The sequence below is a fragment of the Citrus clementina genome, unplaced genomic scaffold (assembly GCF_000493195.1).
Source record: "Citrus clementina cultivar Clemenules unplaced genomic scaffold, Citrus_clementina_v1.0 scaffold_8, whole genome shotgun sequence".
Classification (NCBI taxonomy): domain Eukaryota; kingdom Viridiplantae; phylum Streptophyta; class Magnoliopsida; order Sapindales; family Rutaceae; genus Citrus; species Citrus x clementina.
The window spans coordinates 21,327,149-21,355,087 of NW_006262022.1; the positions used below are offsets into that span (position 1 = coordinate 21,327,149).

At 36.0% G+C, this 27,939-nt stretch overlaps 6 protein-coding genes across 9 annotated transcripts; 4 read left to right on the forward strand and 2 right to left on the reverse strand.

The window, feature by feature from the left end:
- The first annotated feature begins 8,132 nt into the window (after nucleotides 1-8,132).
- LOC18033711 (vacuolar protein sorting-associated protein 24 homolog 1) lies at nucleotides 8,133-11,846 on the forward strand. The gene is made up of 6 exons (XM_006424404.2): nucleotides 8,133-8,414; nucleotides 8,620-8,696; nucleotides 9,532-9,634; nucleotides 10,252-10,373; nucleotides 10,955-11,149; nucleotides 11,245-11,846. The coding sequence occupies exons 1-6, from the start codon at nucleotides 8,303-8,305 to the stop codon at nucleotides 11,323-11,325; spliced, it is 690 nt and encodes a 229-aa protein (XP_006424467.1). The 5' UTR covers nucleotides 8,133-8,302; the 3' UTR covers nucleotides 11,326-11,846.
- Nucleotides 11,847-13,911: 2,065 nt separating this feature from the next.
- LOC18035249 (serine carboxypeptidase-like) lies at nucleotides 13,912-16,972 on the forward strand. The gene is made up of 9 exons (XM_006424405.2): nucleotides 13,912-14,275; nucleotides 14,758-14,926; nucleotides 15,014-15,133; nucleotides 15,234-15,377; nucleotides 15,454-15,604; nucleotides 15,701-15,789; nucleotides 15,900-16,158; nucleotides 16,250-16,383; nucleotides 16,507-16,972. The coding sequence occupies exons 1-9, from the start codon at nucleotides 13,938-13,940 to the stop codon at nucleotides 16,627-16,629; spliced, it is 1,527 nt and encodes a 508-aa protein (XP_006424468.1). The 5' UTR covers nucleotides 13,912-13,937; the 3' UTR covers nucleotides 16,630-16,972.
- Nucleotides 16,973-17,002: 30 nt separating this feature from the next.
- Nucleotides 17,003-17,885, reverse strand: LOC18035598. 2 transcript variants are annotated; one of them, XM_006424406.2, is made up of 3 exons: nucleotides 17,622-17,885; nucleotides 17,422-17,542; nucleotides 17,003-17,192 (listed from the first exon to the last, which is right to left on the reverse strand). In XM_006424406.2, the coding sequence occupies exons 1-3, from the start codon at nucleotides 17,823-17,825 to the stop codon at nucleotides 17,020-17,022; spliced, it is 498 nt and encodes a 165-aa protein (XP_006424469.1). In that variant the 5' UTR covers nucleotides 17,826-17,885; the 3' UTR covers nucleotides 17,003-17,019. The 2 variants fall into 2 exon arrangements, with proteins under 2 accessions (XP_006424469.1, XP_024034807.1); XM_024179039.1 differs by having other exon boundaries at nucleotides 17,160-17,192; nucleotides 17,438-17,542.
- A 224-nt stretch (nucleotides 17,886-18,109) lies between these two features.
- On the reverse strand, nucleotides 18,110-20,562 carry LOC18035353 (S-adenosylmethionine synthase 3). The gene is made up of 2 exons (XM_006424407.2): nucleotides 20,367-20,562; nucleotides 18,110-19,447 (listed from the first exon to the last, which is right to left on the reverse strand). Exon 2 carries the CDS (start codon nucleotides 19,442-19,444, stop codon nucleotides 18,266-18,268), a length of 1,179 nt encoding a protein of 392 aa, XP_006424470.1. The 5' UTR covers nucleotides 19,445-19,447; nucleotides 20,367-20,562; the 3' UTR covers nucleotides 18,110-18,265.
- A 113-nt stretch (nucleotides 20,563-20,675) lies between these two features.
- Nucleotides 20,676-27,918, forward strand: LOC18035297 (protein N-lysine methyltransferase METTL21A). Of its 3 annotated transcripts, XM_006424408.2 has the most exons (10): nucleotides 20,677-20,825; nucleotides 20,979-21,045; nucleotides 21,342-21,407; nucleotides 22,026-22,119; nucleotides 22,242-22,358; nucleotides 22,625-22,725; nucleotides 23,606-23,680; nucleotides 23,765-23,857; nucleotides 24,243-24,568; nucleotides 27,407-27,918. In XM_006424408.2, exons 1-9 carry the CDS (start codon nucleotides 20,812-20,814, stop codon nucleotides 24,555-24,557), a joined length of 942 nt encoding a protein of 313 aa, XP_006424471.1. In that variant the 5' UTR covers nucleotides 20,677-20,811; the 3' UTR covers nucleotides 24,558-24,568; nucleotides 27,407-27,918. The 3 variants fall into 3 exon arrangements, with proteins under 3 accessions (XP_024035204.1, XP_006424471.1, XP_024035203.1); XM_024179436.1 differs by lacking the exons at nucleotides 24,243-24,568; nucleotides 27,407-27,918 and adding an exon at nucleotides 24,072-24,232 and having other exon boundaries at nucleotides 20,676-20,825; XM_024179435.1 differs by lacking the exon at nucleotides 21,342-21,407.
- On the forward strand, nucleotides 25,162-25,713 carry LOC112096470 (glycine-rich cell wall structural protein 1.0-like). The gene has a single exon (XM_024179914.1). It carries the CDS (start codon nucleotides 25,162-25,164, stop codon nucleotides 25,711-25,713), a length of 552 nt encoding a protein of 183 aa, XP_024035682.1.
- Nucleotides 27,919-27,939: the final 21 nt, after the last annotated feature.

A 27,939-nucleotide genomic window follows, 5' to 3' on the forward strand; every position in this document is an offset into this window, starting at 1 on the left:
AATTAAATACTTTTTGAGTTTTGTAAGCAGACATACATATATATTGACCTAAAGCAGATATTTGATAGGATTTTTACATAAATTTGTGATGGCACAATTTGGATATTGTAGCATATTACGAACTCTATCTGTTTCTAGATATTCGAAATGAAATCATCCCACAAAAATACACGAAAAACCCACCCAAAGTTCCAATCTAGTGGTTGGTTCTCCAAGTGTTAGTTATTGCTATCTTTATCTTGGTTTTTATCTTGTATACATTATCCCATTATCATGCTTCGGCTCATAAACTTCCAATTCATTGACATATGAAGCAGTTACTAGATTAAATAATAAAACCACGATTTGTTCAACTGCCAGTGTATGAATAATCTGCTTTCCGTACTTTTTTTTTTTAACAGGACGCTGCTGGTAATCCATTCTACCTGAGCTGATGAGTCTAATTAAGAGTCAAAGTTTTAGTTAATTTTATCATCTCTGCGTAAATTTTTAAACAACAGATTGAAATCTACCGACAACTAACAAAATTTTAAGTTTGACTTAAGCGACTAATGAGATAAAAATGACTATTAATTAATATCTTTAGTCAATTAATGGCAATAGAGGCCATTAAAATGCGTAAAAACAGCATCCACCAATGGATTCAAAGCTATTGATCACAGACGTTCAATCTCAAAAAAAGGATGACTTCGCTGCTTTGGTCGGAAAACCGTGGTTGCTTAGAAGCATCACCAAAATATAACGAAAAGAGACAAAGGGAATCCTTGTTGGTGACTTCATTAATTACATGATTATTGTTTAATTGGTAATTATCAAATGAAAAGATCGAAAGAATCAGCTTTAAGTCACTGCTTGATTTGATTATTGTACATGCGTGCTAAGTTAATTATTAATGATAAAGGACGATGCTTAATTGGGCAAGTCATTGACAATTTGGCTTCTGGGTGCTCTTCAAATTGTCAACCAAAGTTATTACATATCATGCAATTTCCAGAGTTTAATACATATGCTGTAAATTTGATCCATCTAAATGTTGGATTGCATGTGATATTTCAAAATGGCATTGATTTTTTTTTTTTTTTTTTTTTTTTTTTTGCCCCCGTTCAGATGCATGTTTGCTATAGCTAGCTAGCACGTGATGTTGCTGGTTCTGGATTTGGTATGTTGTTTCAAAAATTTTAATGTATCTAATGCAAAATTCATTAAGAATGGGGAAAACGTAGAAAACCTCTCTCTTACTATTTCGCTCGTGTTTAAAGTCCATCATCAGAGTCCACTTAATGTTAATAATAATGCTCCAATAATAGTAAATCATTTTCATTCGTTAGATTTGTTTATTATGAGAAGACCAAATCACCCTTTATAAAAAATATCAAACTATTTAACAACATGATTGTGAGAAAAATTACCAAACAAGAAAGAGTTTTTGGTCATTTCCCTGAATTAATTTTTTGTTTGTTTTATATAGTCATGGATGCTATTAGGGGTGGGCAAAATCAGGTTCGGATCAACCCGATCAGGTTTCGGGTTGATCGGGTTGGATGAAAATTCATCCGAACTCAACCCGAACTTAAAACCCGATCCGATCCGATCCGAATATAATTCGGATCGGGTTATAAATTCGGGTTGAGTTCGGATCGGATCGGATGCGGTTCGAGTTAGATTTGAATCAATTTGAATTATTCAGGTCTATTCGGGTCGGGTACAATTCAACAATACATAATTACCTATTATTGACAACCACCAAATACCAATTAAACATTAATCTTTCACACATACATTATATATAATATACATCTATAGCATCACTGTCAAAGGTTCAAATGGGTGTTGCAGCATCACTTCCAAAACCCAAAATCAACAGCCAAAATTCAGGTTGTAGCTTACCGGGTTCGAATGGGTGTTGCCGGGTTCAAATAGACATTGAATCGGATTGGGTGATGGTGGAGGATTAGAGACATGGAGGTGGCGCAACAAATCCGGTACTTCGTAGCAGTAGATCGACTTCGGTTGGCGTCGAATCTTGCGTCTGGCGTTAGATCTCGGCTTCGGTTGGCGTCGAATCTTGCGTTTGGCGTTGGATCTCGGCTTCAGTTGGCGTCAGCTTCGGTTGTGTGTGTGTTTGTGTTTATTTGGGGGAGGCTGGGGGTTGGCTGTCGGCAGTGGGCTGCGAGCGAGGGAGGCTATGGGTGGTGGGTGAGTGGCCGTGTACGTGGGTTGGCTGTTGGCTGTCGGCAGTGGGCTGTTGATGCCGCCGTGCTGCGTGTGTTGTTGTTAATGTGTTATTTGTGTGTGTTTTTGTAATCGTTTGTGTGTGTGTGTGCCCTTTGTGTGTAGTTCAGTAGTTGCAATCGTTTGTGTGTGTGTGCCCTATTTGTGTTTGACTTGTGTTTGTGTGTATTGTGAAATGTGAATATGTTGTTTGTGTGTGGCGTGTGTGTTTAGATTTAGGTTTTTTTTTTTTAAAGCAACCCGATCGGGTTTTCGGATCGGATCGGATTTGACACAATCCGATCCGAACCCAAAATTTTTCGGATCGGATCGGATCAGATCGGGTTGGGTCGGATATTTTGCCCACCCCTAGATGCTAGGAGATTTGTTGCTTCATCATGTTATTATATATTAATGGTCTCCAATGGCCATAAATTGATTAAACGATATACTAAATATCAATTCAAAATTAGTAGGCGTTCGATAGCTTTCAAAGTTTTATATTTCATATATATATATATATATTTCATGATTGATCAATCGACTGCTTCTTTTGTATGTATGATGTTGAGATTAGACAAAAGTGTCTATTGTACTTTTTAGCCGGCCATGGCCTACGTGATTGAATTTGCATGGGACCTTGCTGGCCGACACTTGAATGAAAAGAACTAAACAAACATATTAAGCCAGTCTGCTAGTGTGTGTATATCCATTTATGTATTGAGGCAAGCAATCTGCAATCACTTCGATCGACTAGTCCTTCGCTAATGAAATTACAAATCAATTAATATATTTTAGAAACCCTATGTAGATGTAATAGCCACATTTTGCATGGCAACTTAATTATTAGCAGTTGATCGAGTGTGTTACAATTTTTCTTTTTTTCAAAGTTTTAATTATTGGCTTACATATATTTCTTGTGAGGGATCTCATTAGTTTTCATGTTTTCCTCATCAATAAAGATAATATCAACTAATATAAGAAACCCTACCATTATCCTTTCTGTTTAAGGATTTGCTCAATAGTCAATGCCATATTGCCATAGCCAACCTACCCTACTTTCGTTTAAAATACATGTATTAATGAGAGCCTATTGTCCGCTCTCACGCTATATGTATAAAAATATGAAAATTATATAAAGTAGTGGGTTATTATCATCTACAACCTTTATTACTATTATTTTCTTTTTCAAGTTTATATTTATAGTCAGTATAGAGAAAATCTTAAGCTGACAATGACGGGATACGAGAGAGCCTAGAAAATATTTCTATAAATTATTTGAAATGATAAGGTTAAGAAGAAAAAGATTTAGACAATATTGGAAATTAGATATTCCCATTAAATGATTCTATGATTTGTGCTGTTTAAGAATATTATTTTGCAAATTGGGTATTATATAATGTTACCAATAAAATAAAAAATAAAAATGAAAAAAAGAACAATAGAAAATTGTATATCACCCGATGATACATGATCCTTATTATTAAGCTCCTTATATCAAATTTGCACTTGTGTTTTGGATAACAATGCCCTAAATTTTCAATCCTTTAAAGGTCTAATACACATGTTGTATATAAAATGAAATATATCCAAATCTCAATTAATTGTACGGTTCTTAACACATTATCGGGGCTCCCATCATCATAATAAAACAAACCATATAGGTCAAGCATAGATTTTGCTCTTAATTCACGCCATGCTAACCAGATAAAATTAATCATCCCCACCACTAAATATGTGACGTATCATCTGATGTTGAGCCCTAACCAAGATTAATTAGGTATTCGTTTCGTTCGACTTTGCCCACCTAAAATGTAGCTTTCACGGTATCCTTTATCAAGATTTTTTGAAAACTACTGCAATTGTAATAATTATAAATTGTAATGACCCATTCTGAATCCAATAATATATATCAACACCATGCATCCTGAAAATTACATCCTCATAAAAGCTTATTTGACGTGCTTGAAGGTGAAAGATTAATTGGTGTTGTAAAATCAAACTCATGGTCATATGACACCATTATAAAGAGCTCGTCAACACCTGGAAGTTGTGGCCTCCTGGCATTGGCTTGAAAGAAAACCATCAGGAATTTTGCCCTCAACACACTAACAATGGATCACCACTCCTGGCATTGCTTACCAGTTGAGACTAGAGCGTGCCTCTAACTTTGAAATGATATGGTTCCATTATCATTGAGTAATGGGGGTCGATCGTTTGTGCCTGCTTATCAATTGTTACAATTCCATGTTATAAAAGATGACATGTTGTCATAAAATGATGTGTGGACGTATACTTTTTACTACATGTCATCTCTTTGAAAAAAACGTATTTTTGGTTTTTTTATTATTAAAGTTTAAATTGAATTTGTTGGAAAACAATTTAATTTTCAAAAAAAAATTCTAATAAACTCATAAGCCGAGTAATTATATTATTATCGTATGAATTATATTATATTTTATATTTTCCCCAAATGTTAATGTTTCTTTCTCTACTGATTAATGTTTGTTTAAGATGCAAAATCCCATCTGTTTTAGAGGTGCAGCTTAGGGCTCCATTAGGTCGTTAAAAAAAAATAAATCAAAACAAAGTCCTAAATTATACCTTTATTAAAAACAATATTAGCCCGGTCTAGAAAAAGAAATAATGTGCCTCTCTGTTTTAATTTTAAGATAAGTGATTTATCTAATTAACTTCATTAATTATTGATAAACATTAATAATATCTAACTCTTGGATCCTCTCTATATTGCAGCAACACAAAACTTATTCACTTTAAGTAACCTATAAAAGAGGTTTATTTAATTTAATTTAATTTTTTTAATAAGTAATGATAGACATCTGAAATTTTTTATCTCAAATTTCACCCCAAATGATGTGTTATTTATTAAGTAGTTAATAATTCTTTACAAAATCTAAGTAAATTAATTGTAATATCTTGCCAACCAATGGATAATTGCCACATTATTTGAGAAATTTTTTTGGGATAAAATTTCTTATATATAGAGCTACTCTTTTTTGACAGGATAGAAGGATTAATTAATAAGAAAAGATTGAAAATTGTAGGGAAAACAAATGACCATTTTCAAAGAGCTTGGTGAAAGATATGTACTTAATAGAATCGAATAACATAGAATTGAATAACTGACGCGTTTACATTAATTAACTCCTGAGAAAAATTAATGCGCAGTCCTTTTTCTTTTTCTTTTTTTTCCCCTCTTTTGACAGAAAGAAGAAAAAAAAAGATTATACAGAGCTGCATGCTTGCATATATGCAAAGAGAGCTGCAAAGAATTACATTTTAGCTCTTAACTTTTAACTTCTTATTTCTTGGTTCTGCCTGAGAGAAAGAGACGAAATGGAGAATAATGAACTAATTCGGACTAAAATGATTGATATGGAAAAGCAAAAAAGGATGAGTTTTGGCAATGATAATTTACTAATTTTGAAAATATTTGATTCAAATGTGAACAATATAATTTATTACTTATGCATAAATATATTTCTTAGACATAAAAAAATTTCTTCAACATAATTGGGACGGATAAAAATATGCGCGCATGCATCCTAAAAATTTACATGCTAATTAAAGCATATTTCACGTGCTTATTGGAGGTGAAAGATTTATGCAATAATATATTGCGTAAAAGAGTAATGATCTGTTTATACATTCAATTTTTACAAATATAAATGATCAAAATTTTGTACTAATGGCAGGCCATCATATGTATTTGCGATATCTTACAAGTTATAAGAAGAATTAAAGAAATTTAAAAAAAGAAACTTGGGAAAATTGATTGCTCATGACTGGTCATGCATGCATGTGCTTCTGTCTAATAATCATGCGCTTGTTCTCTAAAGTTCTCATTCAAATTAATGCCCTAACTGGGGCGGTACAGAGGAGAGAAAGAGAGAGTCAAGTGAGGATATTAGTGAGTTGAGAAGGATATTGAAGAAGAAAGAGAAGGCATGCCGTACATAATTATAATAACTGTATATTATTTGCTTTCATAATTTCTTTAGCTTAATGTCTTGCTCGCAATTGACAATCATTTGGTAGTCGGCCTTTGAAGTCAAAAGAAGGAGAGGGGTGCCCTACCGACAATTCGGAACTGCCTCTGACATTAAGGCCAAGTTGAATTGCGATCGAAAATAGGATTATATATGATTATCCCTTCATTTTTTTAAAAAAATTTAAAGTCCCTTTCTGCCGCTTTAGGGTTTGGAATTCATGATTCACGATATAATTTATGAACAAAGAAACTAAAACATTCATTCTATTAAAGGAAAGGTCATTGATCTAATCTCCTGCCTTTGAAAGGAATAATTATTGCCCAAATAATACAAAGGCTAGCTGAAAATGAGCTCGGACATGACTTTGGATGTAATCAGTTGGTTCTTTATAGATTCCATATCATTATTGAAGCATTCGATCGATCATCTTTTTATTAGGTCAAGAGCTTACATCCTCATTAATCCATATTTTTGTTTCGTGCATAACTAATTAGCAATAAAGTAGTACAGTTAGCAAAATGGAAGCAGAAATTTTTTAGTAACATGACGATGACATATTAACAGTTAATTCTAATAAATCTCCTTGGGCTTTTCCTTTTTTTCTCTATCCAAGTGAAATACGAGTGATGGACATATAAACTTTGTATATTAAATGATGTCTTACAAATCAATACTACCATATGTTAGATAATTATTATTTTAAATATTATTGTTAACGATAATAATACATCGAGTCCCACATCAGTGGTGAAGTTAGCATCATTAATTTTTGGGGGTGTGCTGATTTTTTTTTTATAAAAAATTAATGCTTTTGTATTGTATGAAAAAAACTTTATTAATAAGAAATTAAATACTCGCCTAATAGGGAATATAATGAGTTTTGCCCCCCTCAAGACATTTATTATATATAGACAAAATTATTGAAATATGACACCTAAATTAAAAAAAAAGTGCAATATAAACAAATAAAAACATTATCAAAATTTTGTCCAGCGAATCTTTACAAAACAAAAATCGTCTATTATCGAATTTAAGTCGATATTATTAGTAATTTCTCTTTCAATATAGATAATCATGAATTCTGACAAGGATTTGACGACAATTGAAAAGATGATAGAATTAACTAATATAAGATTCTATGGAAAAAAAAAACTAAAATTAATTTTTCAACCCCTACCTCCGTGATCAGAATTTGAGCTAGGGTGATTAAAAAAAAAAAAAATTGAATACCACCAGGTCAAACCCCAAGGACCTAAAGGAATCGTAGTTCCTGTATTGCTGCATAATCTTTGCACTAAAATATCTCTTTTAATAGAATATTTTTAGGAGATGCTTGTCATAATTTCTCTTATATATTATCTATATTGTTGCTGATTGAAAACTTCTTTTTTAAAGGACGATCAAAATCTCTCTTTCACTCTCTCATAGTTTGCCTGATGGAACTTTGAGTGACATTGTCGCATAATTAAAATGGCCGTGGCCTACTTTTTTTCAATTGTGTCGCTTAAGTTTCAGTATTTTCAAAGATTATGACTTTTGCCGAGCATTTTCTCACATATAAATTGACGAAGCAAAAGCAAATTAATGGGAAATACATCATCAAAATTGACTGCCACCAACTCGTTAACACTGAAATGAATGTGGATTCCACGGTGATATGTCCTCGTGCTGTGCAAAATATAAAGACTTTTGAGGATTGGAACGCATGGGTGATTTTATATGAAATCTTTAAAAGCTCAGGGCAGTTCTGATAGAAAAAGAGAGATACAAAGCCTAATTGGAAATCTTAGTGGAATGGGCCTAAGATGGCCTTATATTTGGTTCTTGAAATTAGGCCTTTTTATTTTATTGGGCCTACAAAGGCCCAGAAAAGAATAAAAAATAGGAAGTAAGGAAAGAAAATGATTCGACCAGGCGTCCAGCGATCGACTGTTGCTGGACCTCAGAAAAATAAAAATTCAGAAAAAAAAAAAGAAGATACGAATTTGGATTGCGTTTGATGTTCAATTGATCGGTTGCTGAAAAAAGAGAAGACTTCAAAGATCAGACGAGAAAAATTAGAAAAAAAAGCTAAGGAAATGGAAAAAGTTATGAACATGATAAAGCCAAAGCCTAATCCGCAACAGCTGTTGAGGGATTGGCAACGTAAGCTTCGCCAAGAGTGCCGGAACATTGAGCGCCAAATTCGAGGTAATTAATCTCTACATTTGATCCTTGTTTCATTTTTTTTTTTGGTGAAAGAAAAGGAATCAAATTTTATATTTTTATATTTTATTTTTTTAAGGTGATTGCTTTCATTGATCGAGAATTTGGCTTAGTGGGTTTGATTAACGTAGTGTTATGATTAATGGGTTTTTTTTTTTTTTTTTTAATTCTGTGTGTTTGTTCTGTTTAGATATACAGAGAGAAGAGAAAAATGTGCAGAAAGCAATTAAAGATGCTGCCAAGAGAAACGACCTGAGCTCTGCCAAGGTATTATCCTTTTTTTTTCGAATTTTAATTTGTTATGCTTTGCCATTACATTGTGTTCTTATGGAAAATTGATTAATAAGCATCAAACAGGAAATGCTGAAGTGTTAGAAAAAGTTCAAGTTAATTGCCAAAGTAATGTGACCTTTGGATTGAAGTGGAGTTATTATTATTATTATTATTATTATTTTATATATATATATATATATATGTATATGTATAATAGCTTTTTTTTTTCCTATGTAGGAAACTTAATATTTAAGAGTTTACAACTTTGCAAATTAAGTTTCACAGTATAGGCTACTGTGAGCTTGGACATTACATTTCACTTTCACTTTCAAGATGAACTTTGCTGCTGCATTATGGTGTAAATCTTTGATTGCTTACACACACACACACACACACGCGCGCGCGCACACATGTAATTTTTGTTTTTTGTAGAAAATACTTCAGCTTTGTGAAACTAGGTTTGTTTGGTTTCATGGAAGTTGAAAATCATTAACTGCCATACTTATTCAATCGAGAGTAGCTGGACCAAATCATATACTTTACACTATAATTTGTCACCTATAAGATTTGTTATGATAAATCTCATGATCTGGAAAGAAATGGGTGTATTTCTTGTATATTTGCAATCTTGTAAGTGTTATGAGCTTAATGGGTTCTGACTGACGGTCAACTCTAGTGTAGGTTGGACATATGATCTTTCTTGTTACTGTTTATTAGAAAAATGTTCCTATCAAAAGTATTATATTGTCACTTATAATTAGAAAAAAATTATGATTAAGATTTCTTGTTTCTAATAATTTCAGTTTCTTCCTCATATTCTCTGTTTCAGTCTCTGGCTCAGGAACTTGTCAGATCTAGAAAGACAGTTAACCGTCTCTATGAAAATAAGGCACAAATGAACTCAATATCGATGCACCTAGGAGAAAGTGTAGGTATGGTACTTCACTTGTTGGAATGCTTTACCCATGAAATAGGGAAGGTGGTTTCTTCTGTCTAATATCTTCTTTATAAATAAATGAGAGTGTAGTAGCCTATATTTCTTTGCTAGAAGGGACTCTATAGATAGAATTTTAGTCCGATTTTTATTTTGATGGTGAATTTGTTTGTCTTAGCCATTTTCAAAAGTTGCTACGCGTGGAATGAATGATGTAGGGAGGTGCTCTAGAGGGATGTATTAGTTTTATCACATGTTGTCTGTACTTAAAAGCAAGTGTGAGGTCCTTGTTTAATTTTGGAATATGTGCATGGTATAGTTCTAGGTTAGTTATGGTTTCTGCACTTCTCATCTGCAACTTTCATTGGCCACAATAGCTTAGACTGAACAATTGCATTGTCAAAGTGAGTCATAAGCTCTGCTATTTATTGATTTTGCCTCGGTCTGTTGTCATGATGCATATTGAGTAAATAATGGATTTACTTTCTGTGCAATCTATTATACTGATTTCTTGTGTGTTGTTTAATTTATTGATCAATGATTTGTTCCTTGACCCTCGTTCCCTCGGAGTGATTTTTGTTGGTTTCTAGGTTCTTACTTTGGCTACTATTGCAGCGATTGCTCGTACTGTGGGGCATTTGAACAAGAGTGCTGAGGTTATGAAACTTGTCAACAATCTCATGAAGGCACCAGAAGTAGCTGCTACAATGCAAGAGTTCAGCAAAGAAATGACCAAGGTATTTTTCTGATTTATGTTTAATATTAGCAGACAAGGGAAAAAAAAAATTACTGATTAACTGTTGTTTGAGTAGAAAATATGAAACTCTTGTGTTGCGCTACTTTGGAGTGATGTACTTGCATTACATATCATTTATTCTCAATTTTTTGCTTTTTTTTCTCTTTTTTTTTTTTTGGCTTTTAATTTATCAAAGCTACAAATGTGAATAACTCGTTACTTTTCATATATAGTTACAGCAGCCCTTACTTTAGCCCTTCTGTAATTGTATTTACAGAGCTTATGTTCCTATTAGCGACACTAGAATCAAAGTAATAGTGCTTAGTCTATCATTCTCTTATTTTCTCACTAGAACGGAAATTAATTATTTCCGACCTGTAGACCACTGTGCAACAATAGTGCCAGGTTCCAGGGTCCTCTTCTGGAATAATCAAAATGGGCCAGTCATTTGAACACCATCTAACTGGAAACCAAAATATTGATGAAAATATTATCCAGGGCTTAATATAATTATGTGAATGTATATACTAAGGATGGTCAACATCTCCCTCATATAATTATACTTTTGTCTGTAATTTGCAGGCTGGAGTAATTGAGGAGTTTGTGAATGATGCTGTTGATACAGCACTGGACTCGGAGGATATTGAAGAGGAGATAGAAGAAGAAGTTGATAAGGTCTTGACTGCAATTGCTGGTGAGACAGCAGCACAGCTGCCTGAAGCAGTTAGAAAGGAAAGGGTGAAGCAATCTGCTCAGACATCTAGAGCAGCACAGGAGGTAACGTGACACAACAGCCACATTATGAGCTGCTAATTTGTTTTTCTTTCTGGTTGAATGAATCTCATGTCTGTTGAGTTTTTGTTTTACCATAGGAGGATGCTGTTGCTGAGGGTATCGATGATGAGAAAGAACTAGAAGAAATAAGAGCCCGGCTTGCCAAAGTTAGGTCATAACTTAAGCCTTTTATCTTCGCCTCCCACTCTCATCATATTAAAGGAAAGGTGCGTATATTAGTGTGCATATGGGTTCTTGATGGAATTGACAGAAAGTTCCAGTTTAACAATAAGAATAGAGCATGAGAGGAAAAATCTGTATATTCGAAGCAGCAATTTTATAGACTACCTTGCCGCAAGCTGCTAGTTGTACAATAGTAATGTGCCGCAACAATGTCATTGGCGCCCCAGTATAATCTAATTGTTCCTCTGGACTGCTTGTGTTTGTGTTTATCTCTATGCCAGTGTGTAGTGGCCAAGACCAGATGCAGATTAAACTTTTACTGGTTACATGATTTCATGACCAATGGCCATGTCCTGTTATCATGTGGAGTTGTCAAGCAAGTTTGTTCAGGTAGGCCCAATGGGTAACCGATTATGGGTTTGATTAGTGGCTCATGCCCTTTAGCCAAGGGCTAGTCGAGTATGGGCAATGTGCTGATCCTTGCTAATGCAATAGCTAAGATTCTGTGTTTTATATATATATATATATCTCATATCTTACTTGATTTTGATTGAGCTTGAACATATTAAAGTTAGGACAAAGTTTTTGTCGGAAATCTTAATTGGAATGCTATTCTATAATGCTTTGTCATCAGTTTGTATAAGAAATTTGCTATGCTCATAAGTTGCTTTGAACTGTGAAACCTTGTCGTCATCATTGACTACAAAGAGAAATGAATGAGCAGAAATTGTGCATAAAGTAACAGCTTTCTTGCAAAAACAGATTCAAAAAACCCTACTACTTTCTTCACGTCTTGTACTCACCAAGAAACATTTTCATATTGCAGTTTGCTTCTGTGTTATCTCTTTCACCTTATGATTATGTCGACTTTTTTTCCCCCCCTTTTCCCTCTTTATCCATGCAAATTAAAGCCATAAGAATTTCTCCCTGATTAAAAAGATTTGATTGCAAGTTAAATTATCAAATTAGTCCCTATAGCTTCTAGAAGTAACAAAGGAGTTCACAGGCCTACTAGTGAACCAAATACATTTACAGAATTTATCCTTGAACACTGTTTATTTCTTGCTGACGAACTAGGACGACAGTCAGTGGGTGACAGGTGACGAGTGAAGTTGTAAAACCTATGGACCTATTTGCAACTTTCACAAAACCACATGGAACATTCGTAATAATTAACAATCTCACACACAACCTTTGGCTTCAATTTATGTCGAGATAATTACAGGTGCAAAGTACAAAAGATATGAAGCACCGGCTCATGAATGAGGTGATTACAAGTCTCACGTTTTGCAGCCGGCGCACGAGTCCGAGTCCGAGTCCATGTTCTCGAAAACTGAAAGTGCTTCTTCGGTTTTGTAGGGTCCACTTGCACGTCCTCAATCTCGGTTGCTTTTTAGCTTTATTTATTTTATGCTTTTAAGCTATTCATATCTTGCACGCCAAACAGTCTCTCCAAAATCATGAGGCAGGCGCCGAGCGCTCATATGATAAGATAAGAGCATTCATATTTTCTAAATATGCTATAATTACACACAAATCTTGATTGTAATATATTTATTTATTTCTTTTGAAATTGAAAAGTAGAGGGAAAAATTATATTTAATAGTAAAAAACATTTGACCAATTGGGTGACATTTGTCTTTGTTATTATTTAAAAAAAAAAAAAGGGGGGGATGAAATGATGGTTTCTTATACTCAAAGTTCATGCAAACTGAGGAATGAAATGGCTTCAAAGTAAATCTAATTTCATTAAAGACAATTGTTAACTTTCTTTTTATAAAATCAATACGTAAGAATATAATTAATTAGTGTTCCATTGGACCCTGCCCTTTAAAGACAAGTTACGTCCACGTACACTTAAATTGTATGAACTGTTGTTAGTTTGGTACAAAACTCTCCCCCCCACCACCCCCAAATAATAGTAATAATAATAATATAAAGCCATTACGTAAAGTAATAATTAAAAAAAGAATAGGCCAATTGCGTGAAATTTTTCACAAGTTGATGTATGGGAAATCAGCACAAATGAAAGTGAAATTAAAACAGAAAAATTGAAATGAAAAATACTTTTACTCCTTGCTAATTGTTTTAAATTTTTAACAAGTTGTCTAAACAAAGTCAGATTTTGGCCGATCTTCATAACCAATGTAATATTTGGTAAATCTTTCAAATCTTATCTTACAAGTTAGTGGGAAGAGGTGGTTACAATCATGGTAGAAAATATCTTAATTAGTTTTCTTTTTATTTAAAAAAAAAAGATGGCTAATAATTAATTCCTGGCAACAGGTTTTATGAAGATTTTCTAGATAAATCCATGATTAAAAATTATTATGAAACATATGCTTTGTTAGTTGTTGGGGTAAAAGCATTCTTGCACATGACATCATGACTTAAAAGACTAATTAAAGGCTGCAATGAGCCCATGAGAAATAAGAAAAGTTGAAAAGGAAAGAAAATTAACCATATAATGCACAATAAAAATTATTCATAAGGAGATAATTAACGAAAAAAACAAAATCAGAGGATGACAGTTAATTCTTTGCTTTAATCAACTATAAATTCTTCTTGAACCTGCACTTATTTTCACACACAAAGAAACCTGCAACAAATGGCTTCATCAACTTTGTTTCATATTCTTTCATCTCTTTTCATATTTTGCCTTGCTTCATCATTTTCATATGCAGCATATCCAAATAACAACCAAGTGAGCCTGACTTCAACTGCATATTTGCCAAAGCTGCAAGCGGAAAAGCTCATAAGAGGGCTCAACTTGTTTCCAAAAAGTTCCGTCAACACAGCTGCTGCCGGTGATCATGCTTCAGTTTCGGCTCCGAAACTTGTTGAGAAGCAATTGAGTTTAAATCCTCTTGGTGATCCAGGGCCTTCTGTTCAAGAATTTGGTCACCATGCTGGTTACTACACGCTTCCTCATTCTCAATCTGCAAGGTAACATTTGTAACTTCACATTAAAATTTTGCTTTATTTCCATGTTTTTGACATAAAGGACTAATAATCATGATTGAAGGAACGAGATGCTTTAGATATTTTTCTTGTGGGGTTGTTTTGTTTTGTCTCAAGTGAAGTAAAGAACAAACAAAACCAGGCTGCAAAAGGTTAAACAATGTTACAAAACTTCTTGGCTTTATGTGTCAATGAATCTGGATTACCTCAAATTGGTTGAATAATTTGATGGAATGAGTACAATTCTGATGCTTCCACTCTGTAAATTCTTTGAAGCAATGGATATGCACCATTATGATTGCATATCTGTTTGTGAAGTCAAGTATGATTTGGATTGTCATGCAATTTTTGCTTTCATATAATCAATGCTGCTTCAACTTGAAATCATGTGTTGTTCGTTTATATGCTGTCTATACACGAGCATAATTGACACATTTGTTATTTTTATTTTTATAAATAATTTGCAGGATGTTCTACTTTTTCTTTGAATCAAGAAACAACAAGAGTGATCCAGTTGTTATATGGCTGACTGGAGGGCCAGGATGCAGCAGTGAACTGGCATTGTTCTATGAAAATGGCCCTTTCCACATTGCTAACAACTTGTCTCTTGTCTGGAATGACTATGGCTGGGACAAGGTATCTGGTCTTTCTCTTGTCTATCAGCCTTATTGATATGTGTATGCTTTAATCTCTTGATTATAGCTGACTCCCGTTTTTTGCCAGGCATCGAACCTTCTATTTGTCGATCAGCCAACTGGAACCGGTTTCAGCTATACCTCAGACAAGGACGACATTAGACATGATGAAGAAGGCGTTAGCAATGACCTTTATGACTTCTTGCAGGTTCATTTGTTCTCCCACTTGCTAATTCAATGAGGTTCAGGATTTGCGAATACGTTAATATAAACTTAGTACTGACCTTGAACTTATTCTTTGATCTTAGGCTTTTTTTGCAGAGCATCCTCAATATGCTAAAAATGACTTTTACATCACTGGAGAATCGTACGCTGGGCATTACATTCCTGCTTTTGCTTCCCGGGTTCACAAAGGAAACAAAGAAAAACAAGGAATTCATATCAACCTTAAGGTATCTACCCAACTTAACATGATTTTGCTTCATCTTCATGTTTGGAAGTGGGATCTGATTCTAATTGGTTGAACAGGGTTTTGCTATTGGTAATGGCTTAACTGATCCAGCAATACAGTACAAAGAATACACCGAATATGCTTTGAACATGAGATTAATCAAACAATCTGACTATGAGAGTATCAACAAGTTGATACCAACGTGCGAACATGCAATAAAAACTTGTGGTAATAATTCTTGTATCTAAAAGTTCCAGCTCCGTTTTCCTTTCCATACTCGTAATATTTTCTCTCATTAGTAAATCATTTGAACTGCTGTTCCAGAGTCTGATGGTGGAGATGCTTGTTCATCTTCATATGCTGTTTGCAACAGCATATTTAACAAGATCTTGGGGATTGCTGGTGATGTAAATGTAAGCAAAGAACAAAATCTAAAAGCCAAGTTTTTTACTTAGAGCCCTACCTTATGGAAAAAGCACAAACATTTCAAACTTTAATGAGATCTTTAATATCATTGATGCAGTATTACGATATCAGAAAGAAATGTGAGGGGGACTTGTGCTACGACTTCTCAAACATGGAGAGATTCTTGAATGAGAAATCAGTACGGGAAGCTCTAGGGGTTGGAGACATCGACTTTGTATCATGCAGTAGTACAGTATATGAGGCAATGCTGATGGACTGGATGAGGAATTTTGAAGTTGGAATCCCAACTCTTCTTGAGGATGGAATCAGGGTGCTCATATACGCTGGGGAGTATGACCTCATATGCAACTGGCTTGGTGAGCCTAGATCTCTAGATCTAGTGAAACCCCTAGGTTCACTAATATTTATTTTTTGCCTCAATAATCGTAGTGTACTTTAATATCGCAGGAAATTCTAAGTGGGTTCATGCTATGGAATGGTCTGGCCAAAAAGATTTTGGAGCAGCTGCCACTGTTCCCTTTAAAGTTGATGGTGCTGAAACAGGGCAAATAAAAAGCCATGGACCTCTCACTTTCCTCAAGGTCTCTTTCTGTCTCTTCCTTGAGTATGTGTGTTTGTCTGTACATGCTTTCCAACTTTGAGATATTTTCTGCATTTTTCAAAACTAACTTTGAGATATTTTTTGCATTTTTCAAAACAAGCAGGTTCATGATGCTGGTCATATGGTTCCCATGGATCAGCCTAAAGCTTCACTACAAATGCTCCAGAGCTGGATGCACGGGAAACTTGCCATGACATGGACAGATGAAAAGATTTCTCCCAAGTGATGATATATACTACTCAACTCAGCAGATCCTTCTGCATCCAAGCTATTACCAACACGGTTTCAGATGCCCAAATTTGGTCAAGAATTCTTCGGTAGCCATCTACTGATGTAATCATGTTTGCTTTCAAACATTCTAAAATTCATGGCTGGAATGGATTTCCGAAGAGTTATTTATCCTGATCATTCATACATGTCAATGCTTCATGTGCCTTTCGTGAGTTCAATTTAAAGTAAATTTCCAGACTTATAAAGTAAATAGGCCCACAGACTGCAAAATTGACCCGTAATAATGTTGTTTGGATAATATATCAACTATTACCATTAATAAACGAACAGAATATTTTACAGAGTACTTCTATAGTCCAGGGATGTTATTCATATCTGAAGGCTGTCAAGAACCAACTCTTACCCCATACCTCTCTCTCAAGGTCTCAATCACTGGCCTGAAGACTGAACTCAAAGGAAAAACTGTCGCTACACGCAAATGTTGTGCATTACCATTCTTTGGTTTGTTAAGTGTCATTTTGAACATCTCCCCCTGCAGTACTTTACTGGCTGTCATGGCTGCATAAGAAATTTCCGGTTCAAAGAAAAAAGAGGGGTCAAAATTGAGAAGCCCAACTAGGCAAATTCAAATTCTCTCATATGGCAACACTCAAAATTGTAGAGATCAGATAGCAAGCATTACATTGGAAAATAACAGCAATGTAGCACTCCCGATAAAAAAAAATAAAAAATGATGGAAATTGAGAAAAAAAAAAAAAGAAAGAAAGAAAGAAAGAAAAGAAAATACCAGCAAAAGGGTGAACCTTGGCAAAGTCAACGAACTCATCAGCAGAGCAACCAAACAAAACCCTAGCAGCCCTATCAAAACATATCACAACCTTCACTTTTGTATCTGTTGCAATGGAAATCTGCAAATATAATCAAAACCCAATATTAGTTCATCTCCATATCCTTGGAAGGACACCAAAAAGGAGGGAGAGTGTTTACGAGGAGGCGAAAGAGGCGTTTGGAAGAAGAGGAAACAGAAACAGAAGCGTTGTCGCTGTTGGAGTTAAAGTTGCAGAATTTGCAAAGAGAAGATGGGTCGTCAGGGAGAGTCCTTTCACAGATTGAGCACACTCTGTAACAGAAATTGGAATAGTCCATGCCCACAATTGTGCACATTACTGTCGTTGGCTTGTCAACTTCCATCTATGCTGTACCGAGAGTAACGTTCTCTGTGTCTGTTGAGATTTTGCTTTCTACGTTTAAGTTTCGTCTGTTTCATTCTTTTACCTATAACCTTTCTAGTTTTTACTGGTGGTTATTTTGTTTTCATTTTCTTTAACCCTTTTCTTAGCAACTTTCACACACACACACACAGAGCAAATTTTTTCACGGTATTTGTAAATTTCATGCGGACATCCGCACATATATATAAAAGACCATCTTAATAAAACCTCCATAAAACATCATACCAAAGGGAGGACAATTCCTGATGGTGATTATGTTTTTATCAGTCACCGCTCTCAGACAAATCTTATAAACGTTTCCTTCTCTACTAAAAGGATGATAGCAATGAAGTAAAGAGATAAAGCAAACAAAACAAAATTGGCGAAAGAAAAGCATCAAGCATAATGGGAATTAAGTCTCTAAGCTTCGGTGGGTTTGAGAAGCTTGACAGTTTCCCATGTGAAATCCGGGTCATCACGACCAAAATGCCCATATGCAGCTGTCTTCTGATACCGGAAGTTGCCACCTCTCTTAAGATCAAGATTGATTGCTATCATCCCAGGCCTGAAGTCAAAGTTCTCCTTAATTAGAGCCAGTATATCCTTATCTGAAATCTTTCCTGTACCATAAGTGTCCACAAACACAGACAGCGGTTCTGGCACACCAATGGCATAAGAGACCTGGACAAGACAGCGACGGGCAAGCCCAGAAGCCACCACACTCTTTGCAGCCTGCCTGACAATATATGCAGCACTTCGATCGACCTTTGTAGAATCCTTGCCAGAGAAGGCACCGCCACCATGAGCACCCCAACCACCATAAGTATCAATGATGATCTTCCTACCGGTAAGCCCTGCATCCCCATGTGGCCCGCCAATGACAAAACGACCAGAGGGGTTGAGGTGGAAGATTGTCTTTTCATCAAGGAAATGTGCCGGAATGACTGGTTTAATCACATGCTCCTTCAGGTCCTCAGAAATCTGCTCCTTGGTGACAGTTTCATCGTGCTGGGTTGAAATGAGAACAGTGTGGACCCTCTGTGGGACCATGGCTCCACCTTCGTTCCGGTACTCAACAGTCACCTGGGTTTTTCCATCCGGCCTCAGCCAGGGGCATGTCTTATTCTTTCTCACCTCAGTAAGTCTGGCTCCAAGCTTGGTGGCAAGAACGAGAGTCAGCGGCATTAGCTCAGGTGTTTCATCAGTTGCATATCCGAACATGTGACCTTGGTCACCAGCACCAATTTCCTCAGGCCTCTTGCTCAAGTTGCCATGAACACTTTGAGCAATTTCAGGGCTCTGCTCTTCAATATTGACGAGGACCTTGCACTTATCGGCATCAAGTCCAACATCAGCTGAGACAAATCCAATGCCTCTGCAAGTGTCACGAACAACCTTTTCGTAATCCACTTTGGCCTTGGTTGTTATCTCACCAAAGACCATAACCATATTTGTCTTAGCACAGGTCTCACAAGCAACTTTACTCTCCGGGTCTTGTTCCAGACAAGCATCCAAAATGGCATCAGAAATTTGATCACAGAGCTTGTCAGGATGGCCTTCATTGACAGATTCAGAGGTGAAGAGAAAAGTATCCATCATTGGCTAGAAATAGAAAATTTTAGACATGTCAGTTATTTTCACCACCGTACACAAAACTGAAATTTGAAGGAACAAAGAACAGCAAAACTTGGTACTAAAGCACTACTCTACAGTTCTGATACATCTGAACTCCGTGAAACTTGAGCAAAGCAAAAAAATCTATCAAGTAGTTCACATAGAACTAAAACAAATCCATGCTCTGCACGTCACAACTTTCTTTTAAATTTCTTACGAAACTTTTGATCATAAGAACAATCCCCAACTGCCTCCCCTGCCCCTATTTAGCAATCTAAACTGTTTTCGATGAAGAAAGAGATCATCATATCATATGTGTTCGCTGAAATTACATTATCCACTCATCATTCCGAATATTACTGAGATTCACTCACAAGCTTATGAATAAACAGATTCTGCTTGTGTCAGAAACCGTTAACAAAGGTGAAGAAAAATAATAACAAGAAAAATAACTTAAAAGATCACGGAGAATCTATTTACTAGTTCATTTTTTTCTTTGATCCGTTAAACTCGAAAAGCAAACTTGTATTCGAATACATTGCCCATGGCGCTCCAAGCCAAGTAAAAATAAGTGTTCGGGACCCATAAACATGCAGAGAACCTAATACGACTGGATTTTCTTCAGAAGAATGAATTTCCAGGCTAACAGATTCTAATAGGGTTAATATTGCCAAATACTTTTCTTTTTTGTGATCATATACAATATTCTCAATAATTTCTCCCTGACATAGAAACCACAAATTAATTTTTATTTTTTCCGGTATTAGAACACAATTTTAGATGAAGAAAAGCCAAGAAAATTAGAATCCAAAAGTATCAAAGATGATTGAGCAACGTAAACATGCGTGTCATGTGATTTTCTAGATGAATAAGTTTAAAAAGAAATTTGAGTATCGCTAGTGCTTACCAGTTTTGAAAAAGTGTGACCAGAGAAACTGAGAGAGTTATTGGAAGAGAAGAAGAAGAAGACGAAGAAGAAGAAAAATTTTAAAGAAAAAATGAAGGGAAAAATAATTTATAGGATCCGAAAATGATGGTGGGTTAGCTGCGGTTTGGTGAATGTTAGCGGGAAATTGGTAACTCATTAACTGCGCAATCCGATTTTGTAGCATATACAATCGGATCGGGTTGAAAGACCCGAATCCCTGGCTTTTCATAGCATAATTTAAAGAATACATAAAAAGTTAGGGGTACAATGGGCATTGCGCACATTGAATTATAATATTATAATATGCAGGCTAAAAAGGCGATGATGCTGGTTGTACGTCGCCGGTTCCAATTTTGGTTGCAGCCCTCGACTTTAAACAGCTGAAATTCTTCAAGATCAGCAGTGGCCTTTCCTTCACTGTCAAATGGAAGCCGATAGGTATTATTATTATTATTATTACTATTATTACTATTATGACCCTTGAGCTTCTAAGGATAGCAATAATTTATTTATTTATTTATTTATTCATTTTGGTGTGTGTGTGTGTGAGCAATCACTCATTCTTTGTGTTTGTAAATTTTTGTGTGATAGGTTAAACTCTCCAAGCACTTCTGTAATTAATCTTGAAGTTCTGGGCCATCAACTTCAGTTCTCTCAGGTTTAATGCTTTTTCTTCTTCTTTGAATGTTAATAAAACTCTTGAAAGCTAAGTACTTTTTTTAATAAAGTGCTTTTAGATTGTAATCAATGCTATGAAGGGATGTTGTTGCATAACTTTCTCAGATAGGAACTGAGAGAGTTTCGTAATCTGCCTACTTTTCATTTTTTTTTTTCCACCAAGCCTCAGCCTCGTGATGCCGTACTTTTAAAATTTTTTTATTGGTTTATATTAATGATCTTGCATATCTCTTAAATTCTTCGCTGACAGTGGCCATTTTGTCGTCAATGTGTTAGGATCCCAATTCAAAGCATTTAGGAACTACTGTTTGGGATGCATCAGTGGTGTTTGTCAAATATCTGGTAATAATTGTATTTTCTCTTTTTTTTTATACCGTATGTTGTTTATTAATGGTGTTTGCATGGTTTTCCTTTCACATCTTGACAATCCTAACTCATAAATAGGGCATTGTCAAGTTGAGTGTTATGTGGGTAATTTTATTTACCTAGGATGTGGTAAGTGGAGTTTTCCCAAGGAATGCTAAATAGTGAGAGTGGAAAGGCATGATCGCATCCACCAGTCCTTCTTAAGATTCCTAATAGTTGCGTAAGGCATAAAAATGGTGGCTTTTTATTTTATTTTATTTTATTTCTTCATTTATTAATAATAATAAGATTATTATTATTGTGTGTGCTTGCGTCTTGTCTAGAGCATTGAGCTTTTGGAATTTTTTTCCTATACTATGATCTGTATATTTCCTTTTTGTTATTTTTATCCCTTCTTTTGGTTCCTTCAGAACTTAGACTATTTTTCTATGGAATCTTTGAGAACTTCTGTGTTTTTCCCTTTTTCTCATTTAAGAGAATAAAACTTCTTTCTTCTTTTAAGTGTTAAATAATTAGTCATGCATTCCAAAAAAAAAGAAAATTGCATATCTGTTTGTTCCAAGTTTGTGAGGCTCTCTTTATTTGGCCATTCAGGAAAAAAATTGCCGAAAAGGAAGGTTTTGCCCATCTAAACTTAAAGGAAAACGTGTCATTGAACTTGGTGCAGGTTGTGGAGTAGCTGGGTTTGGTGAGTTTCTATTTTGCTAGATAGGGTGCTTCCTACATTCGTTGTATGTATCTGTTCATAAATACCCTTAAATTACACAATCAGGTATGGTTCTTTTAGCTGATGTGAACTACTCCTTGCAGGGATGGCATTGCTTGGATGTAATGTAATTACAACAGACCAAATAGAGGTTTTACCATTACTAAAGAGAAATGTTGAATGGAATACATCAAGAATCAGCCAGATGAACCCTGGTTCAGGTAGTGCTAGAAAAATTCTGTGTTGCATGGCCCATTTCTATGGCTTAACTTTTAATCTATTTTTGAATTACACACTTTCTCTTCTCTTCCTCTTTACATTTTCCTCTTGTTCTACGCTAGTAATGCTGCTATACTTCATAGACAGTGAGTATGAATACTAGTTATAAATGGTAGTGGAATCGTTAGCTGCCTGATAGTGAGCTATGCCTGGATCTACTGGTTCATTGTTTTACTATTATCTCACTTGGAAGTTTTGTGCTTTGTAGATTTGCTTGGCTCAATCCAGGCTGTGGAGTTGGACTGGGGAAACGAGGATCATATAAAAGCTGTCGCCCCACCTTTTGACTATATCATTGGCACTGATGTTGTAAGTTCTCCTGGATGTTTACATTTCGCCCAATCACCTCAGTTTTTTCATGACTTGCATAATATATCTGTTTTCTGTCTTATTGTTAATCTCTTGAAAGAATTCTAGATGACCAATTGTCATTGTTTGGTTGTGGCATGTCCATGTAAGGATGATGTGGAATTTATGTTATTATTGTTAGTTACCAATTATGTCTTAAGAATGCTTCTATCTGTTTGCTTTAGATCCTTATAATCTGTAAAAGGGTATTGGTGCATGCTTTTTCTTGAAAAAGGTCTGGTGGTTTGTGCTCTCTTATCTTGCACCCACAACTGTACTGTTTCGAGGGACTATATTGTCAATGTAACCATGCCGTTTGGTTTAATCATGCATGAGGTCTATTTAGGAAATATATGCTTATAACTTAAAATTTCAGCATTTTGCTTCCTCACACATCCCCTGAAAGCTTCAGAGGTCTCTGTCAAGAGGAATTCTGAAAATTAATTTATTCACAATGGTATGCATTCAAAGCATGCAATGTGAGATCTCCAAATGATATACAGATTCTGTGGTTTGTAACTTTGTATGCCTGATTTCTGGAATTAGATATTTGATTTTAAAATTAACTTTGTGCTTTTAGGCCACTTTTCTGGAATCATTTCTCTATGTGACCTTGATCGGCAAACCTATCTTGCTAATTTGAAATTTTACCCTCTATGGATGACAAGGCCAAGAATTGTTGGCCTCACTTATTAATTGTTTCCATTATCAGCTGTTAAATAATTCGGCAGTAAATGAATTTTGTGTGATTCAAGCCTCTGGCTATAAACTATTACTAGATGTAACACTGAACTTAACACGATTTCAATCAAGCTAGTAATTTCCAGCTTCTTTGATTAAGGTTTATGCAGAGCATCTCTTGGAACCACTTTTACAAACAATATTTGCATTATCAGGGCCCAAAACTACAATTCTGGTAATGTTTTCATTGTCTATGTTTTCTTTAACCTTTTTTTGTTGGATAAGAATTATTGCTGATAATACAATAATTCTTTTGTAGTTGGGCTATGAGATTCGCTCTACAAGTGTCCATGAGGAAATGCTTCAAATGTGGAAAAGCAATTTCAATGTGAAACTTGTTCCAAAGGCCAAGGTACTTACCATTTTTTAACTTCTCTCTGGTACTCTTCTCTCTCGCTATAGGCCTTTGTATTATATATCTTGTGCATTTAGTTTTCAAGTAATGCTGAAAGCAACAGATATTGGATAGAAATTTTGGATATTCTAATACTTTTCAGAAGAGTATGTCAGATGGACATAATCTGTTTCTGCATTAATTTGTGAAATAAATTTATTGCCAATGTTAGGAATCAACTATGTGGGGCAACCCTCGAGGCCTCTATTGATGAAATGAAGCATGTTTCTAGTTTTTGTGGTTCAAAACCAAGATTTGAGCCAAGATAAGAACTATCTACGAATGTTTTCATTTAAAATAATACTTATCATTCTTTGGCTGCTAATTACTTATCGCCATGTAGATGGACAGCAAGTACCAACATCCAAGTATTCAGCTTTTCGTTATGGGAGTGGATTCTTCAGTTGGGAACACCGAAAGAGCAGCTGAGAGAATTGATCAGCAAAATGAAGATGGAACAAAAGAAACAAAGCTGGAGAAGGACGAGAATGATGACAATAGTAATCCGGCAGGTAAGGTTGGTGATTTTAGTGGTCAAATCATGGATGAAGATTCTTTGCTAGCAACAAGACTCCCAAATGGGAAGCTTAGTGAGTGGGAAACAAGAAGATATGGTTCAATGGCTGCTCGGCTTCTTCGAGATGTCAAGATAACTTAATTTTCTGGCTGGTATTTTTTTTTTTTATTTATCTTTCTTCTACTATATGTTTCTTTTATACATCAATCAGGGAAGAATAAATGGTGCAATTCATCTAGCATTAAGTTAGGCACCAAATGAAAGCTTAATTCTTGAGTCTGCGGTAGAGGACTGTTAGACCAATAAAACTCATGTTAGTCACAAATATAAAGGGGCAGGGACAATTTAGTAATTTTAGGGGCAGGGGCAATTTAGTAATTTTATTAATTAGGGTTCAACTATAAATAAGAGATTATGGAGTCATTTAGGGGATATGTTGAATTTTGTCTGGTATTAGGAATCGTTAGGAGCTTTGGGAGAGATTGACCTACCTCTCGAATTGTAGGTCAAGATTGTTTGTTTTCTTTGATTTAATCTATAAAAGTCAGCCCTTATTTAGCCCTAAGTCCTATCAAAGTGGTATCAGAGCAAGAATCCTGAGACAATGGCAGCGAAGAAGGTGGACGCGCTTGAAGAAAAATTGGAAGCAGAGGTCGGATCACTCAAGGCTACGATTGATGAGCGATTCAACACCGTTCAACAACAATTTTCATCCATTCAACAATAATTTTCATCTCTTGAAGCCATGTTGCTGAAATTGATGGAACTTCACCTCAAACCACTTCCGGCAGCATCGAGGGGCCATGGCGGTGTGGCAGGAGAAGGATACGGGGTTATGCAACCCGTGGTAGGCGACAACGTAGAAATCGGGGTGACCGGGCTAGGCGACTCAGGGGCGCTTGGGGGTGAGGCACAACCTAGACAGGCTGAATTTGGGCCCGAGCAGGGAGGATTTGGGTCTGAACAGGTTGGATTTGGGGGCGGTAGGCCAGGAGGAGGGATTTCTAGTGAGAAAGGGAGCGGTTATGGCCGAAATACGGCTGGGCAAGGGAATCCAGCCCACTATAGTGCTGGGCAAGGGAATCCAACCCACTATGGTGCTGGGCAAGGAGAATTTTGGGTTGGATCTTCGGGATTTGCAGACGCTGGAGTAGATTGGGGAGGTTGGAGACCTTCGATGGCACGAAATTGGGCGGGTCAGACTCAATTTGGAGTAGATTCTAGGGTAAGGAAACTGAAAATGCCTATTCTCGAAGGTGAGGATGCCTATGGATGGGTGTATAGGGTAGAGTGCTAATTCGCCATTAATGGACTCTCAGAAAGGGAAAAACTGATGGCGGCGGCGTTATGCTTGGAGGGAAAGGCCCTTGCGTGGTTTCAATGGCGAGAACAACGACAACCAATGAGGTTGTGGGGTGAATTTAAGGATCGGTTGTTGGAGAGACTTCAGGCCACTCAAGAGGGAGATTTGCATGAACAATTTTTTGCTCTGACCCAGGAGAGAACGATTATGGAGTATAGGGAGAAGTTTGAGTTGCTATCAGGGTGTCTAGGGGGACTTCCAGAGGCGGTTTTGGAAGGGAATTTTATGAAGGGACTGAAGCCAGAAATCCGAGCCTCGCTACGCTTGCTAAGGCCGAGAGGGTTAGGGGAGTCAATGGAGTTGGCACAGATGATTGAGGATAAGGACACAATAGAACGGATTAATAGGAGCAGTTCAGTCGGTTTTTCATATCGAAATAGCACACGATTGGTAAGACATAAAACTCAGACTTTGGGGTTTCAACAAGAGTTCCAAAGTACACCAGCGAGAGGCTAGAAAATGCAAATGATGGGTTTACAGAGAGATTCCCAAAGGGATCGGGTTAGTGGGGCACGACTAGGGGTGACTTTCAAACGCCTCACAGAGACAGAGATTCAGGATAAGAGGGCGAAGGGGGTGTGTTTTCGATGTGATGAGAAATTTTCACCGGGGCATCGATGTAAGGATAAATCACTACAAGTCCTGACTGTGTGTGATGAGGAGGAAGGCGAAGAAGAAGTCGAGGAAGAAGAGGCAGCAATTTCCTAGATTTCACCTTGAGGACAAGGTGTCTTTTTGGGAGGGGAGTAATGTTAGACCAATAAAACTCATGTTAGGCGCAAATATAAAGGGGCAGGGACAATTTAGTAAGTTTAGGGGCAGGGGCAGTTTAGTAATTTTATTAATTAGGGTTCAACTATAAATAAGAAATTATGGAGTCATTTAGGGGATATGTTGAATTTTGTCTGGTATTAGGAACCGTTAGGAGCTTTGGGAGAGATTGACCTACCTCTCGAATTGTAGGTCAGGATTGTTTGTTTTCTTTGATTTAATCAATAAAAGTCAGCCCTTATTTAGCCCTAAGTCCTATCAAGGACACAATTCTGCTAGCCAATGCATACCTTTTTGGTCTCTCATCATTCCTTATCTATTCTGCTTGTCTGCTTAGAATTAAAAAATATGCTGCTTGCACAAGTTGAATCTGATGAACAAGGAGGGACACTTGTTGCCGGATATTTGATTGCACAAATTTTTAAATTCTTCTACCTGTGTGTTAATTCGACAGCTGTCATGCTTCAGTTTTTATATTATGGACATTTAGGCCTTCTTTTTACCTAGATGTCAAATTGGTTTCTCTTTTTTTTTGGTTTTAACTAGCCATTCCGTCATTGGTATTACATGATGTTTGGAAGTCTGTGAATCACTCATAGCTTGTTAAACAACAGTAGTCAACTTCCATAGGAAGAGATTCTGGTTCTGTAGATATTGCTTCTGTTATACATTGTTGGTTTGCTGATGGACTTGGAGGAAAGTAGTATTTAGGGATTAGACCTGTGAAGGAGTTGACATTGTCTTCTGCACTTATTTTCTGAAAAAAAAAAAAAAAAGGGTCTGCATCTCTTATTTCACTCATAAAATGCTCAGCTGTGGCTTACTTATGCAAACAAAGCTTGGTGTTTCTTTTCAGGGCTGCCATATTCTGAGAGCTGACTGTATACGCAACACATCATGTGTCTCATAATGTAAATACATCGAAGATATGGCAAACCACCATACTGACATTACACCACGAAGTGGTAGTGACCCTATCATCGATTGGGTTTACCTAGAATGGTGCTCAAGGAGGATGGGAAAAATATACTACATTGATGTAGTGATTGCACAACAAGAGCTGAAAGAAATGAGATCAGCAAGGTATTATCATAAGAAATCACTTGGCAGAAGTAAAATCAAAGCTGCTTTATCCACCACACTATTGCCTTAGGTTTAGGATGCTTTTAGCCTCTATTGTCCATTTGTAGAGAAAGGCAAGTAACCTTGCCTTGAATTTCATGAGATGATAGTTACTGAAATTCTTGAAATATTTGGTTCACCTTGGATGCCTGGAGTGAACATTGTGTTCTACTTGTGAGTGCTTAAAAGAGTACTTGTATTTTGATTTTGAGGTTTGAAGTTTCATGAAACTCAGACATCATACATGGCCTGATGGCCATCAATCAA

Coding starts and splice junctions, on each gene's coding strand:
- LOC18033711 (XM_006424404.2), top strand. CDS start 8,303: ATGGAAAAAGTTATGAACATGATAAAGCCAAAGCCTAATCCGCAACAG. Junction 8,697..9,531: donor ACGACCTGAGCTCTGCCAAG/GTATTATCCTTT, acceptor TCTCTGTTTCAG/TCTCTGGCTCAGGAACTTGT. Junction 11,150..11,244: donor CATCTAGAGCAGCACAGGAG/GTAACGTGACAC, acceptor GTTTTACCATAG/GAGGATGCTGTTGCTGAGGG.
- LOC18035249 (XM_006424405.2), top strand. CDS start 13,938: ATGGCTTCATCAACTTTGTTTCATATTCTTTCATCTCTTTTCATATTT. Junction 15,605..15,700: donor ACATGCAATAAAAACTTGTG/GTAATAATTCTT, acceptor CTGCTGTTCCAG/AGTCTGATGGTGGAGATGCT. Junction 16,159..16,249: donor CCTCATATGCAACTGGCTTG/GTGAGCCTAGAT, acceptor TTAATATCGCAG/GAAATTCTAAGTGGGTTCAT.
- LOC18035598 (XM_006424406.2), bottom strand. CDS start 17,825: ATGGAAGTTGACAAGCCAACGACAGTAATGTGCACAATTGTGGGCATG. Junction 17,543..17,621: donor AACGCCTCTTTCGCCTCCTC/GTAAACACTCTC, acceptor TTATATTTGCAG/ATTTCCATTGCAACAGATAC. Junction 17,193..17,421: donor CAAGGTTCACCCTTTTGCTG/GTATTTTCTTTT, acceptor TTTCTTATGCAG/CCATGACAGCCAGTAAAGTA.
- LOC18035353 (XM_006424407.2), bottom strand. CDS start 19,444: ATGATGGATACTTTTCTCTTCACCTCTGAATCTGTCAATGAAGGCCAT.
- LOC18035297 (XM_006424408.2), top strand. Junction 21,046..21,341: donor ATCAACTTCAGTTCTCTCAG/GTTTAATGCTTT, acceptor TCAATGTGTTAG/GATCCCAATTCAAAGCATTT. Junction 22,120..22,241: donor TTGTGGAGTAGCTGGGTTTG/GTGAGTTTCTAT, acceptor TACTCCTTGCAG/GGATGGCATTGCTTGGATGT.
- LOC112096470 (XM_024179914.1), top strand. CDS start 25,162: ATGTTGCTGAAATTGATGGAACTTCACCTCAAACCACTTCCGGCAGCA.